The following is a 12631-nucleotide window of genomic DNA, read 5'->3' on the forward strand; positions in this document are numbered from 1 at the left end:
TCCATGCGGTCTGCGGGGGCTTATGCTTCCTCCTGGAGCATCTCCCAGGGATGATGCAGCAGGTTCTCCCCCAAGACTGCCGAACTGGGTCAGTCAAGGTGAACCTGAGATTCAAGGCTGCATGCATGGCGCTGCCCTAAACTTCAGCCTCTTCGTTGTTTTTTCTTCATTTATATTTATTTCGAATTCACTCTCCTTCATCCCTCCGACTGTGGTACTGTACTATTTTTTACTTAACACTAATTCATCCTCAGTTATCTCCCAGAAGTAACTCGATCCCCTCTCAACCCCACCCTGCCATTGTCCCTTTCTCTCGTTCTCTCCTCTGCTTTCTTAGTACAATCTGTCTTCTAAATCCTGGCTCTGCCAAGTGTGGAACCCGAGTCATCAGCATCTTGAGGGAGGTTGTTGAAAAGGCAGATTCCTACCCAGATGAATCGAATCAGAATCTGCATTAACAAGAACTTCCCGGGATTCCTACACCATCAAAGGTTGAGAGGTGCTACCCCAGCGCTGCAATTATGGGCAAGATACACCTCATTCCTGAGATGGATTTTCTTTGTTTTTTTAATGTTCAAAAATATTTATTTATAAAAAGTACAATGGGATAAGTTTATGCTGAGAAATGCAGCAATAAATAAAGTTGAAGAAAACATGGCAACTCTACATTGATACATTGGCACAAACAAAGATTTTGCTATTGCACCACCCAGACCTAAATGTCTGCAGGCCATTTTTATACATGCTCCTTTAGGAAAAAAAAAAAAAAACACTCTGAAAAGATCTTGTCAGCTTTAAGAGAATAAATACACATATAATCAATCACAAATGCATACTGATCATTACTTTATTTAAAAATTAGCAAAAAATACTGTAGAAACATCAATATGTAAATTTCTAAAATGCTGCATCTTAGATTTAGTTGGCAAAGACCATATTTAGCAATAAGCAGGAGTGTAGTCTTCCATGTAGAATCCAGATACACTAAACTGTAAAAAAAAAAAAATCCTGTTGTTTGAAAATACCAAAGTGTAAAGATTGTAAAAATGCATAGATCTTTAATAAAACAACTGGCTGTACAAGAGTACTTTCACAGTGTTCCTTTTTATTTCATATGCAAGTTACTGGTTATGCTGTAGGATTTAACTGTTACAGCACTAAAAGGCAACTATTTAGGGAAGAGGCAGAAAAAGGAATGTATGTAAGGCAAGTTTTTTTTTTTAATTTTTAGGTACAATAAGCATAATAGTGTTTTAGGAAGACAAGATAAAAATCACTCAAGGCTAGCTTGGTTCTCACTGAATAAAAACAATGAACTAAACACTGAGCTCCTCCGTGTGCACCTAATAATCAATGCCTTGGTCACCATACTAGTAATCTCTGGGGTAGTCATCCTGGTACTCGCCATGGTACTCATCGGGATATTCTGCCTGGTAATCACTATCACTGATCTCCGACCCATTTGTTCCTGTGTCTTGGCTTTCGTTATGAATGACAGGTTCTGTCGGAGGAGCAGCACAGTATTTGGGGTCATACACTTGCTGCCCAAGCCCATATACACTCATGCCCTTCTGGGAAGCAACTTTGTTGGTTCCCATTTGTAGAGAAATTGTTGAGTTGTCCACGGGCTGTAATGTCAGCTTCTGATCATAGATGTCTTTTCTGGTACCTGGTGCTAACATCCCCGCCTGGCTGGCTCCTTTGTTGGTGCCCATCTGCAGACTTATCGTGGTCTGGTCAAAAGGCTTGTCGGTTTGCATTTTGGGATCATAAAGATGCTTCCTAGTCCCATAGGCTGTCATACCTGCCTGGCTGGCACATTTGTTGGTTCCCATCTGCAAACCAATTACACTTTGGCCAGTCTTTAGTTTTCCTTCATCAAAACGTCTTGTTTGTTTTTCTGCATACTTAACTCCAATGTCAATGGATGTTTTAGCCAGACCTGCTAGGGCCACCTAGCAGTCTGAACCTAGTAGTCTGAACCTGGGTCATGTTCCCATTCTCAAAAAGATCATTTGCTTCAAATATGTCATGAGGCTTCATACCATAAATCTGAATAGCTTTAATGAAGTTGCCAATATTCTCCAACTGAAGCCAGTTTAATGAGGACTCATTGACCTTCTTCACAGAGCCTGGCTGTAGCTTGTTTATGAGTTCGCAGAGGATGATGCCATCCTTGAGGCCCCGCTGGAAGTTAGTGCCAATGCTCACGCCTGTCACCTCTTCTATCCAATTGCGAAGATCTTCCTCTGCCTGGTGGTCATACTTGGAAAAAATCTTGTTCTTGACCTCGGCCGACAGCCGGTAGGATGGGCCCTTGTTGAAGTGGGTCATGGTGGTTCGGGTGGCGGGAAGGGGCTGCGCTCGTCCCGGAACCTCTGGCGCTCAACTGGCCCGCTTCTGGCCCCAGCAGTGGCGGCGCGGGGGATGATCGGAGCTCGCTCCTCGGCGCGGCGGCTGGAGGCTGGAGGCCGGAGGCCGGAGGCTGGGGATGGAGCCCGCGGCCGAGATGGATTTTCTATACCCTGAGTATCTTTCTTTTTCCTGACTTACATTCTCATTTTGTGTAACATATCTTCCAGTAGTTTTGGGTGAACATTGCAACAGGCACTTACCCCCCCTTAAATCGCTCATGTCAGTTACTATCTAACATACAGCTCCACAGAAACCTATGCTGTTGTGATTTATTTTCATTTAAGGGTGACTAATTTCTTTATGTGTAATCTGCTTTTGTTTCTGTTTTATCTCAAGCAGTGTTAGGGTTTCTTCTAATTCTCAGTGTTTATTGAGAATTTTTATTAAGTTTACCCTAGCTTGGCTGTTTTCAGCCTTGAAACACATATTCTTTAGTTTTTGGAATTGTTCAGGTATTACATATTTAATAATTTCCTCTTACCCCAACCCCCATCTCTTTTAAACAGTGGATTTAGGAGAGAATGCACAAGTATGAGAAAATGCTACATATGAGGGGAGAAGGGCCTATTTCCTCTAGAAATAATCTTCTAATTACTTGCTTTAAGAATATACTGCTTCCTTGGAGGTCAATGGAGGAGGAGGCTGAGAATCTAATAATTTTAATACATACATTACATAGGGTTCTCCAGAGAAACAGAACCAATAGGATTGGTTCTCTTTTTATCTGTCTATAGTCAGTTCACATGACTGTGGGTAAATGAAAAGTCTCATAAACTTTGTCTGCCAGTTAGAGACCCAGGAGAGCAGTTTGGATGCCGATTGCAACGGAGTTGCCGGGAAACTGACAGAGGAGATTCCTATCTTAGTCTGAGGGTCTGTGAGCTAGAATCACAGAAAGCAGGGAGAAATGGATGGTCCTTTTTAGGCCCCTAGATAAAAATGAGTAAGTCAGGGCAAATTGGGGATGCACCTCAGTGGAAAAAGTTAATCGGCCCCTTATGAATGGAAATGTGAAACTTCCTGCAAAGCTGTGGGTAGAGAGCACAGTTAGAGAACTGTAGGAATATCACAAGGCTAAGCTTACTACATGCGTGACCCACTCCCCTAGGGTTTCACTTACACACCAGGAGGAAGTTTCCAATGTGGCAAAAATGGTGCTATAGCTATAGCTATAGCCTGAAAAGAAATGGCGACCTCCCCAAATGCATGTGCAGGACGGAGAAAAGGTTCCAGAATGAATAAAGCTCACCAGGAGGAAGGTGCAATACCATATTTCTACTCTAGAAAGCAGCTCATTCCAGAGCTTTTCTCTAGAATACACTTCTTAGTTCCATGCCACTTTCCACTCTGAGAAGTGCCCCTTTCTGGATCCTTTCTCCAGAATGTAACCCCTTTATTATGGCTCTCTCAAACTAAGCCTCTGTTTCCCTAAATAAACCTCATATGCTCCCCTATTTGTGCTTCCTGTTTGAACTCTTTCTTCTGGAAAAAGCAAGAATTGAGGAGAGACAAGTGCCCTGTAACAATTTATTTCTGGGTGAGATTATCACCCTACTACAATCCTGCAGAGAGAGAGTGAACCTTCCCTTCCTTCTTTTTGTTTTATGGGTTGCATAGTGCCCCCCACATTGATGAAGACAGTCTGCCCTATTGGGTACCCTCCAGACACACTCAAAAGTAACATTTTTGAGTCGGCTGTTTGGACATCCCGTGATCCTGGCAAGTGGACACATAAAATCGACCCTCACTTAGACTTTCACTTACATCACTGTTCCATTATGGCACCTGTGCCTTTAGCTGGGTCTGCTGTCCCTGAATCCATAGTCCTCCTCCTTCGATGTCTCCTAAGAAATCAATTCCCAGGTTCCAGTTGGGACAGAGCATAGAGAATTTTGTCCCAACTTTGCCAGCTGAAGAAATCTAGAAGCCTGACTGCTTCTGACACTTCTAACAGTTCTCTTTTCACCTCATCCCCTTGATGAGGTGAGCCTTGGCGAGGTTTTTTTTATATCAATTAGCCTGCCCCTAGGCTTCTCCTTGAAAACACTTGGGTTTCTGCTTCGTCTGCTTTGCTCTACTAGTTTTCACTGGTTCATATATTTACCGCTGTATTAGCCTCCTAAAGCTGCCATGTCAAATTACCACTAATGAGGGTCTTGGAACAATGGAAATTTACTCCGTCACAGTTAGAGAGGCTGCAAAGTTAAAACCAAGGTGTCTGAAGGGCAGTTCCTGTGGGGACTCTGAAGGAGAATCTGTCTTTACTGGAAATCTTTGGCATCCTTGGCCTGTAAAGGCTTACAGACTTTTTTCCAAATTGGTTGTTCTAATTTGCGTTCCCACCAAAAGTGTGCAAAGGTTCCCTTTTCCCCACATCCTCACAAAATTTATCATTTTTCTTTGGTACTATCCATTCTAACAGGTATGAAGTGATATTTCCTTGTGGTTTTAATTTGCACTTCCTTCATGATTAATTATGGTGCACATTTTTCATATACATATATACATACACACACACACACATACCTGGGGATGTAGCTCAGTGTAGAGTGTCCCTGATTTTAATCTCTAGTACCACTACCACACCCCAAAAATACATATAATATATTTAAAATATTTTTATAGAAATATGTATGAAAAAGATGCCAGGTGTCATTACACACGCTTGTAATCCCAGCATTCGGGAGGCTGAGACTGGAGGATTGTGGTTCTCAGACAGCCTCAGCTACTTAGTGAGGCCCTTACCGACTCAGTGAGACCCTGTTTCAAAATAAAGAGAAAAAAAAAAAAAAACAGGGCAGGGGGTGTAGCTCGGAAGTCAAATGCCCCTGGGTTCCATCCCCAGACCAGAAAAAAATATGTATGAAAAAGATACATAGTATGTGGCTCTGTAGATGTCCAATGAATGACAATTCTGCCATTGGCTACCAAAACTATAGAGTGACAAAAAAACAAAACATGAAATGATAAGATGACAGTTCCAGGCTCTCAAACCAAATATAATGCCAAGAATAAAAGGATTTTAACCACACAATGTAAATTTTAAAAATATACTGCAACAATGAAAAGTATGAAATATATATATATATATATATATATATATATATATATATATATATAATCTTTTGGATCTAAAAGTTACTGGAATTACAAGTAGGTGGTAGGATGTAATGAAACACAGGTTAATAAAAGACAGAAAATGGAAGAGAGACTTATTCTCATGTAGTCTTTAAAAGAGTAACTGATTCTAGCATCCTGCTTGTTTTAAGCTCTGATCAAAGAGAAACTTTTAAAAAGGAGTAGTCTTTCCGATCTTTTGTGTACTTTCAAGACCATAGGTGTCGCATGTAGCATCATCTTAAATAAGCACTTCTTTCTGCATCTGTAATGAGAACTGTTGAAAATTAAAAACAAGGCAGGGTACCACTTAGGATTCCAGATCTTGGAGTGTAGCCAGATTCTCATCTTTGAAATTTATTCCAGGCAAGATGACCACCTGCAGTGCCGCGTGTGTGATGGAATTGCAGGCTTAGACAATCCAATTCATAAGGCCGAAAATGGAGGAAATCTTTCATCCTGGCAATCAAGAATGAGATGAGTCCCTGAGACTAAAGTCATTGACTACCCTAGGAGGATAATATCAACTTTGAGATGGCCTCAGGGCATTAGATACCCAACCTATTCTACAAAATAGAACTCTATGTAGGGGATGTTGATAATGGGAGATCCAGTTAGGGGGATACAGATGATTATATTAAGTCCAGAGAAAAGGAAGAGTTGGGAGGGGTATACTTTTGTCTAAATTTCCATATTAAAAGTCAGCAGAATGCAAGGGCTGATGGTGTATACTTGTAATCCCAGTACTTGGGAGGCTGAGACAGGAGGATCACAGGTTCAAAGCCAGCCTCAGCAATTTGGCTAGGCTCTCAGCATCCTTGGAGACCCTATTCGCCCCCCCCCCAAATAAAATTAAATAAATTAGGGCTGGGGATGTAGCTCAGAAGTAAAATGCCCCAGGTTCAATCCCCAACACACCCCCTTCAACAATAAAAAGTCAGATGCTTCAAGCATACTAATCCCAGGTAGTTACTACACTAAGGGGCTAAGAACAAGCTATAATATTAACCTTTTGAAACAGCCCCTCTGAAATTAAAAGCTTCAGATTGTTGTAACTTCTAAACTTCCTCATACTGAGAATAAAATTTTCTGATCACTGCTTTTTTTATGTTTTTTTTTTGGGGGGGTGGTACGGGGGTTCCTGGAAACCCTTCTACCTCCAGGCTCCACTCCCAGACACCTATTTTTTATATTTTTATTTGGAAATAGGGTCTCCTAAGCTGGCAAGGCTGGCTTTGAACCTGTGCAATCCTCCTGTCTCCGCCTCTCAAGTGCGGGGATTACAAGCGTGCACCAACACGCCCGGCTGATAACTACTTTTATTTCCTCCAGCTGAGGACAGACACCAAGGAAGCTGATACCAACATGTTTTCTGATTAATACTAGCCAAATCTACATCTGTACATCACTTGGCTTTTGTTTCTATAAATTCTAACTGCCTCTATGGGAGCAGGAAAAGCAATTGCTTAATTGTCCGTCCTCAGTTTGATCAAACTGCATAAAATTTATTTTTCCTGTATTACTTGCTTGTTTCTCTCTTCTCTCTCTCTCTCTCTCTCTCTCTCTCTCTCTCTCTCTCGTACTGAGAATGGAACCCAGGGGTCTTCTACCTCTGAGCCACACCCCCAGACCTATTTTATATTTTCTTTGGAAACAGGGTCTCACTAAGTTCCTGAGGCTAGCTTTGAAACTGTGATTCTCCTGTCTCAGCCTCCCAAGTACTAAGATTACGAGCTTGCACCATCACACATGGCTCAATTGTTTACATCAAATGATGTGTACTGGCCACTGAATCCAGCCAGTCACCATCTAGGCAAAGTCCCTGAGCTAGGCTGCCAGTAACACCTTGACACCATTCAGACTTTGACCTTATTGTTACTCCTTGACCAGAGAAAATATTCAATTAAATAGTAACCAAACTGTTCTGCTCAAGTTCAAATAATGTAGGTCAATAACACAGGGACCATGTAGCCTTTAGTTAGCACTAGCTAGATGAGCCAAAATTTTTATTTTCTTTTTTGTACTGGGGATTGAACCCAGGGGCCTTCTATTTTTGAGCTGCACCCCGGCCTGATTTTATTTTTATTTTGAAACATTGCTTCACTAAGTTACTGAGAGCCTTGTTAAATTGCTGAGATTAGCCTCAAGCCTGTGATCCTCCTGTCTTAGCCTCCCAAATATAGAGATTACCGGTGTGAACAACCATGCTTGGCCCAAACACATTAAGGCTCTAAATGTTTCTTAGTCTTCATATTTTTATTGGTGAAAAGTAGAGCTGATTCACCCATTTATTTTTTTTAAACCATAATTTCTTGTAATCTAGCTCTAAGCACAAACTGGCATATAACAGTACTCAGTAAATGTCAACTGGCTGACTTCCTTTAGTAAATAACAACCAATATTAAATGGTTACTTGCTCATCCTTCCATCCACTCTGTCATCTGTACAAAATACTTATTAAGTGCCAATTATATATAAGAACTATGCTGGGCACCAGGAAGACCAAGATAATGCAGTTGCTATTCTGGGAAATTACAATGTACCAAAGAGATCTGAAAATTTAGTAGTCAGTGTTCCTGCTACTCACATTACAGAGAAATAAGAATGATATGTCTTTATAACACTCTAATCTTTCAGACACATTGCTCTAGATCAGTCTTCCTTAAAAGAACTGCTCTACTCATTTGACTCTTTGAATATGACTCAGTTGTCCAAACCTAAAATTCCCAGTGAGTAGAATTATTACCAGGAAATAACAAATGACACAGCAACAAAGGGCAGTGTTGTGGGGAACAAGCTCAGTTAATACAAGAAATTTACTAGTTGATGAAATAGGAACCATCAAAAGCAACAGCCAAGATTAAGAACTGGGAAAGTCGCCAAGCTGGGAGCACAGGGAGCAGTTTGTCCTGGAAGGATCCAAGTAGATATTACTGCTGAGTAATAGCTGTCTTTCAAGGTCCTTCACCTCCTCCAAGTGTTTTTTTAACCTTCCTAATATACTGTTATACACTGATTTTAGAAAATTTAAATAGTACAGAAAAATAAAGTTAAGGAAATTAATTACCATGGTTCCCACCCGGAAGCAACAACCACAGCTATTATTTGGTATATTTGTTATTTTTCTAAATGTTTCTTATGTTTTTTACATACTTGAGATAGTGTTACACATAAAATTTTGTACCTGGCTTAAAAAAATACTTAACAATAAATAGATACTGTTGTAATACTTCAGTGACTACTTGCAACTATACGATTAAGCAGATGTTTTGATGATGCAATTACTCTCTTAGTGATAAGTTTTCACTAATTGTTTGTTACTATACATAACTCTGTGGCTTTCGTCTTTATGCATTAAGATAGCTGGGCATGATGGAGCATGCCTATAATCTCAGTACTTGGGAAGCTGAGATAGGAGGATCAAAGGTTCAAAGATAGTCTCAACAACCTCATGAGGCCATCCATTACTTAGTAAGACCTTGCTTCAAAGTAAAAGAATAAAATGGCCTGAGGTTATAGCTCAGAGGTAAAATGCCTCTGGGTTCAATCTCTAGTAGAAAAAAATAAGATTTTGGAATATTTGCTTTAGTTTGGGTTCTCAGAATCACTGAAATCAAAGACAGAAAGAAAACATAGTGTCCTGATATGTATTGCCAATTTGCTTTGTAAATAATGCAGTTTGAAATTGGAACAAATTTAAACTGTGTGCAGTAATGTGACTATAGTCACAAATTGTGATATATACTTAGAATTTGCTAAGAGGAAATATTTTAGTGTTCAGTTATGATGATTATTTAACAAGGTATATCTAGATTAAAATGTCAAATAGAACACCTCAAATATATACAATTTTTGTCAATTACAACTCAATGAAGTTGGAAAAATAAAAATAAAACAAAGATGTAAGATAAGTAAACAAATGAAAACAACACACATTTAATTTTTTTACTAGCATGAGTTAAGGACACTACTAGTTGGAAATAACCTATTCTCAAAAGACAAAATTAACCAGGCACACACGTATAATCCCAATACTTGGAAGGCTGAGACAGGATGATCACAAGTTTGAGATCAGTTTCAGCAACTTAGTAAGACTCTCAGAGACTTAGGAAGACCCTGTTTCAAGACAAAAACTAAAAGAAGGGGTAGGGGTATAGCTGGGAGGTAGAATGCCCCTGGATTCAACCCCAGTAAACCCTACTCTCACCCCCACATAGAATGACAAAATTCTAACACAGTTTCAGTATTTAATTGGTTTTTATTTATAATTCTGGAATAAAGAAACACTTTATTCTGTAAGATAGAATGAGTTACAATTGAAAGATCAGATTTTAAAAAACGAATTGAGCCAGGTTTGGTGGTGCACACCTGTGATCCCAGTACTTGGGAGACTGAGACAGGAGAATCAAAGGTTCAGGACCAACCTCAGCAACTTTAGTTAGACTCTCAGCAACCTAGCAAGAATCTGTTTCAAAATAAAAAGTAAAAAGGGCTCGGGAGTAGAATGCTTCTGGGTTCAATCCCCAGTACCCACCCCCCCCAAAAAAAGGGGAAAAATGTATTTAACCAAGGGATTGTCAAACTTGAGTTGTCAAATTAGTGCCATTTCTCTGCTCAGAAGTCTTGACAAATCAGTCATATATATATATTTTTTAAAATGTAGTTTTCCAAACTAGAAAATAAAGATGTTTGGGGGAAAAAGAATGAAAATGCTTTGTCACTTAGAAGCAGTACATGAAAGTATACTTTTCTTTTTTGATTTTTATGGGGATCATATTGAAAATGGCATACACAATGCTTGGTGTCCCCCCGCCCGCTTCCCCTTTTACGCTGCCAACAATGAGTGTTCAGGTTAACCATGCTACATTCACAGCTATATACATATTCGAATGTAGCTCCTCCATTAATCAACCTCAGCCTTTGGCCTCTCCTACCCTTCCATTCTACTTTGCTGAGGTTTCACCTCCATTATCTGGAATCCCTCTGGTATTCCTGATAGTCCCTAGTTTGGGCATATTAGAGAAAACATATGTCCCTTCTCTTTCTGTGCTTGGCTGATCTCACTTAACATTATGTTCTCCAGGTCTTTCTATCTTCTTGCAAATGACATGATTTTGTTCTTAATTGCTGAGTAGAATTCCATTGTGTGTATTTACCATAATTTTGAAATCCATTCATCTGTTAATGGAGACCTAGGTTGGTTCCATATTTTGGCTATTTTAAATTGTGCTACTATGAACATGGGTATGCATATGTTACTGTAGTTCTCTGATTTCAACCCCTTTTGTAAGATACCCAGTAGATTCCTTAGAAAACTGGGAATAGATCCACAGGTTCACAGCCAGCCTCAGCTACTTAGTGATGCTCTCAGCAACTTAGTGAGACCCTGTTTCCAAATCAAGTATAAAATAGGTCTGGGAGTATAGCCTGGAGGTAGAAAAGTCCTTGGGTTCCACCCTCAGTAGAGAGAGAGAGAGAGAGAGAGAGAGAGAGAGAGAGAGAGAGAGAGAGAGAGATGTGTGGACAATTAGGTGAGAAACGGGTTATCCTGCAGGTGTATGCACAGATCCTCAATTCCTCCTCACCAGGAAAGCTATAAGAAACCTTCTCTGGTTGCAAGGTGCGACCATCAATTAAATAAGCCACTTTTAAAACAGTACTTTTTTCTGTTCTTGCTTTTTTCTTTGAGCTATATTTTTTTTGTTTGTTTGTTTTTGTTTTTTGTTTGTTTTTTTTTTTTTTGGTGGTACTGGGGTTCCTGGAAGCCCTTCTACCTCCGGGCTACACTCCCAGACCTATTTTATATTTTTATTTGGAAACAGGGTCTCCTAAGCCAGCGTGTGTGGCTGGCTTCGAACCTGCGCGATCCTCCTGTCTCTGCCTCCCAAGCGCGGGGATTACAAGCGTGCGCCACCACGCCCGGCCTTGAGCTGTATTTTGGATAAGCTGAAAGTACTTGCCTGATAAACTATTTACAGATAAATGGAAGATTATTTTTTCATTTAATATTTTGGGAAATTAGAGCTGTGGAAATAGGTAGTTTTTTTTTTTTTTTTTTAAAGGCATATCACTTTTCCCACTAGTAGCATAGCTCCTGAATTCCAGGTCATTCTGTTTGGTAAACTACCATCATGAAATTAATGAAAATGGCTTTGGATGCCATCTGCAAAGTAAAGAGGCAAACTCTGCTCCTCCCATCCTCAGGCATTATTTTCTCTTTCTAAGGAGATATTTATTTGTCATAGGGCTACTTAATCCCCGGGGTCTTAGACACAAAGCACATTGTCATGGCTGCAGTGAAGCTGTTTCTTGTATTTGTTTTTTGCTTAGCTTAGGGAAAATTCACTAGATTAAATTAGCCACCGGAGGGCTCCTATGCAGTTTCTGAGAAAAATTTAATTTTGTAGTTGTACTTTCCTGGCACACTATTGCATCTCTGTGCACTTCAGTGAGTGGGCCATACCTATTTATAGGAGCCAGATAAAAAGCAAGAACATGTAGCTCAGGTACATTTAGAATATTCATTAAAAAAATTCTAGAGAATTTCTGGAAAGCTAAGGTATATTTCTGTAGGAAATAGCATAAAATGAGACAAAAGGTGGCACATGTTTGTAATCCCAGTAACCTGAGGAGCAGAAGCAGGAGGTTTGCAAGTTCGAAGCTAGCCTGACCCTGTCTCAAAACAAAATTTTAAAAAGGGCTAAGAATGTGGCTCAGTGGAAGAGTGGCCCTGAATTTGATCCCTAAAATAAGAAATTGAATTATAACTAAATAATTCAAGAGAATTAAAATATAACGCAAGCATTTAAAAATTCACATCAACACCTTATATTTGGAAAATGCATTTTTAGATGTCTAATACACTTACAGTTTTATATTATTCATTATTTTTCTTCCTGTCAGCCAAAGAGACTTTATTTTAACAATCTAGTCAGAGAGTTCAGCTGTTGCATGTCACTATTTTCATCTGTAACGAGGCTTCCTGCTGTGTCTACAGGATGATAATAGCTATTATAAGAAGAAAAGTATGAAACTTTTGGGTAAAACAAAATTGAACACAAGTTTTTACTGTGGAACCTAAGAGCATGGTTGTTATGGA

General features: G+C 39.7%; 1 protein-coding gene across 1 annotated transcript; it reads right to left on the reverse strand.

The window, feature by feature from the left end:
• Nucleotides 1-1370: 1370 nt before the first annotated feature.
• Nucleotides 1371-2334, reverse strand: LOC308273025 (calponin-3-like; the record flags this gene model as incomplete). Its single annotated transcript, XM_080710122.1, has 2 exons — nt 1371-1942; nt 2046-2334. 2 exons carry the CDS (start codon nt 2332-2334, stop codon nt 1371-1373), a joined length of 861 nt encoding a protein of 286 aa, XP_080566248.1.
• Nucleotides 2335-12631: the final 10297 nt, after the last annotated feature.

Source organism: Muscardinus avellanarius, assembly GCF_963383645.1.
Source record: "Muscardinus avellanarius genome assembly, chromosome: 14".
Classification (NCBI taxonomy): domain Eukaryota; kingdom Metazoa; phylum Chordata; class Mammalia; order Rodentia; family Gliridae; genus Muscardinus; species Muscardinus avellanarius.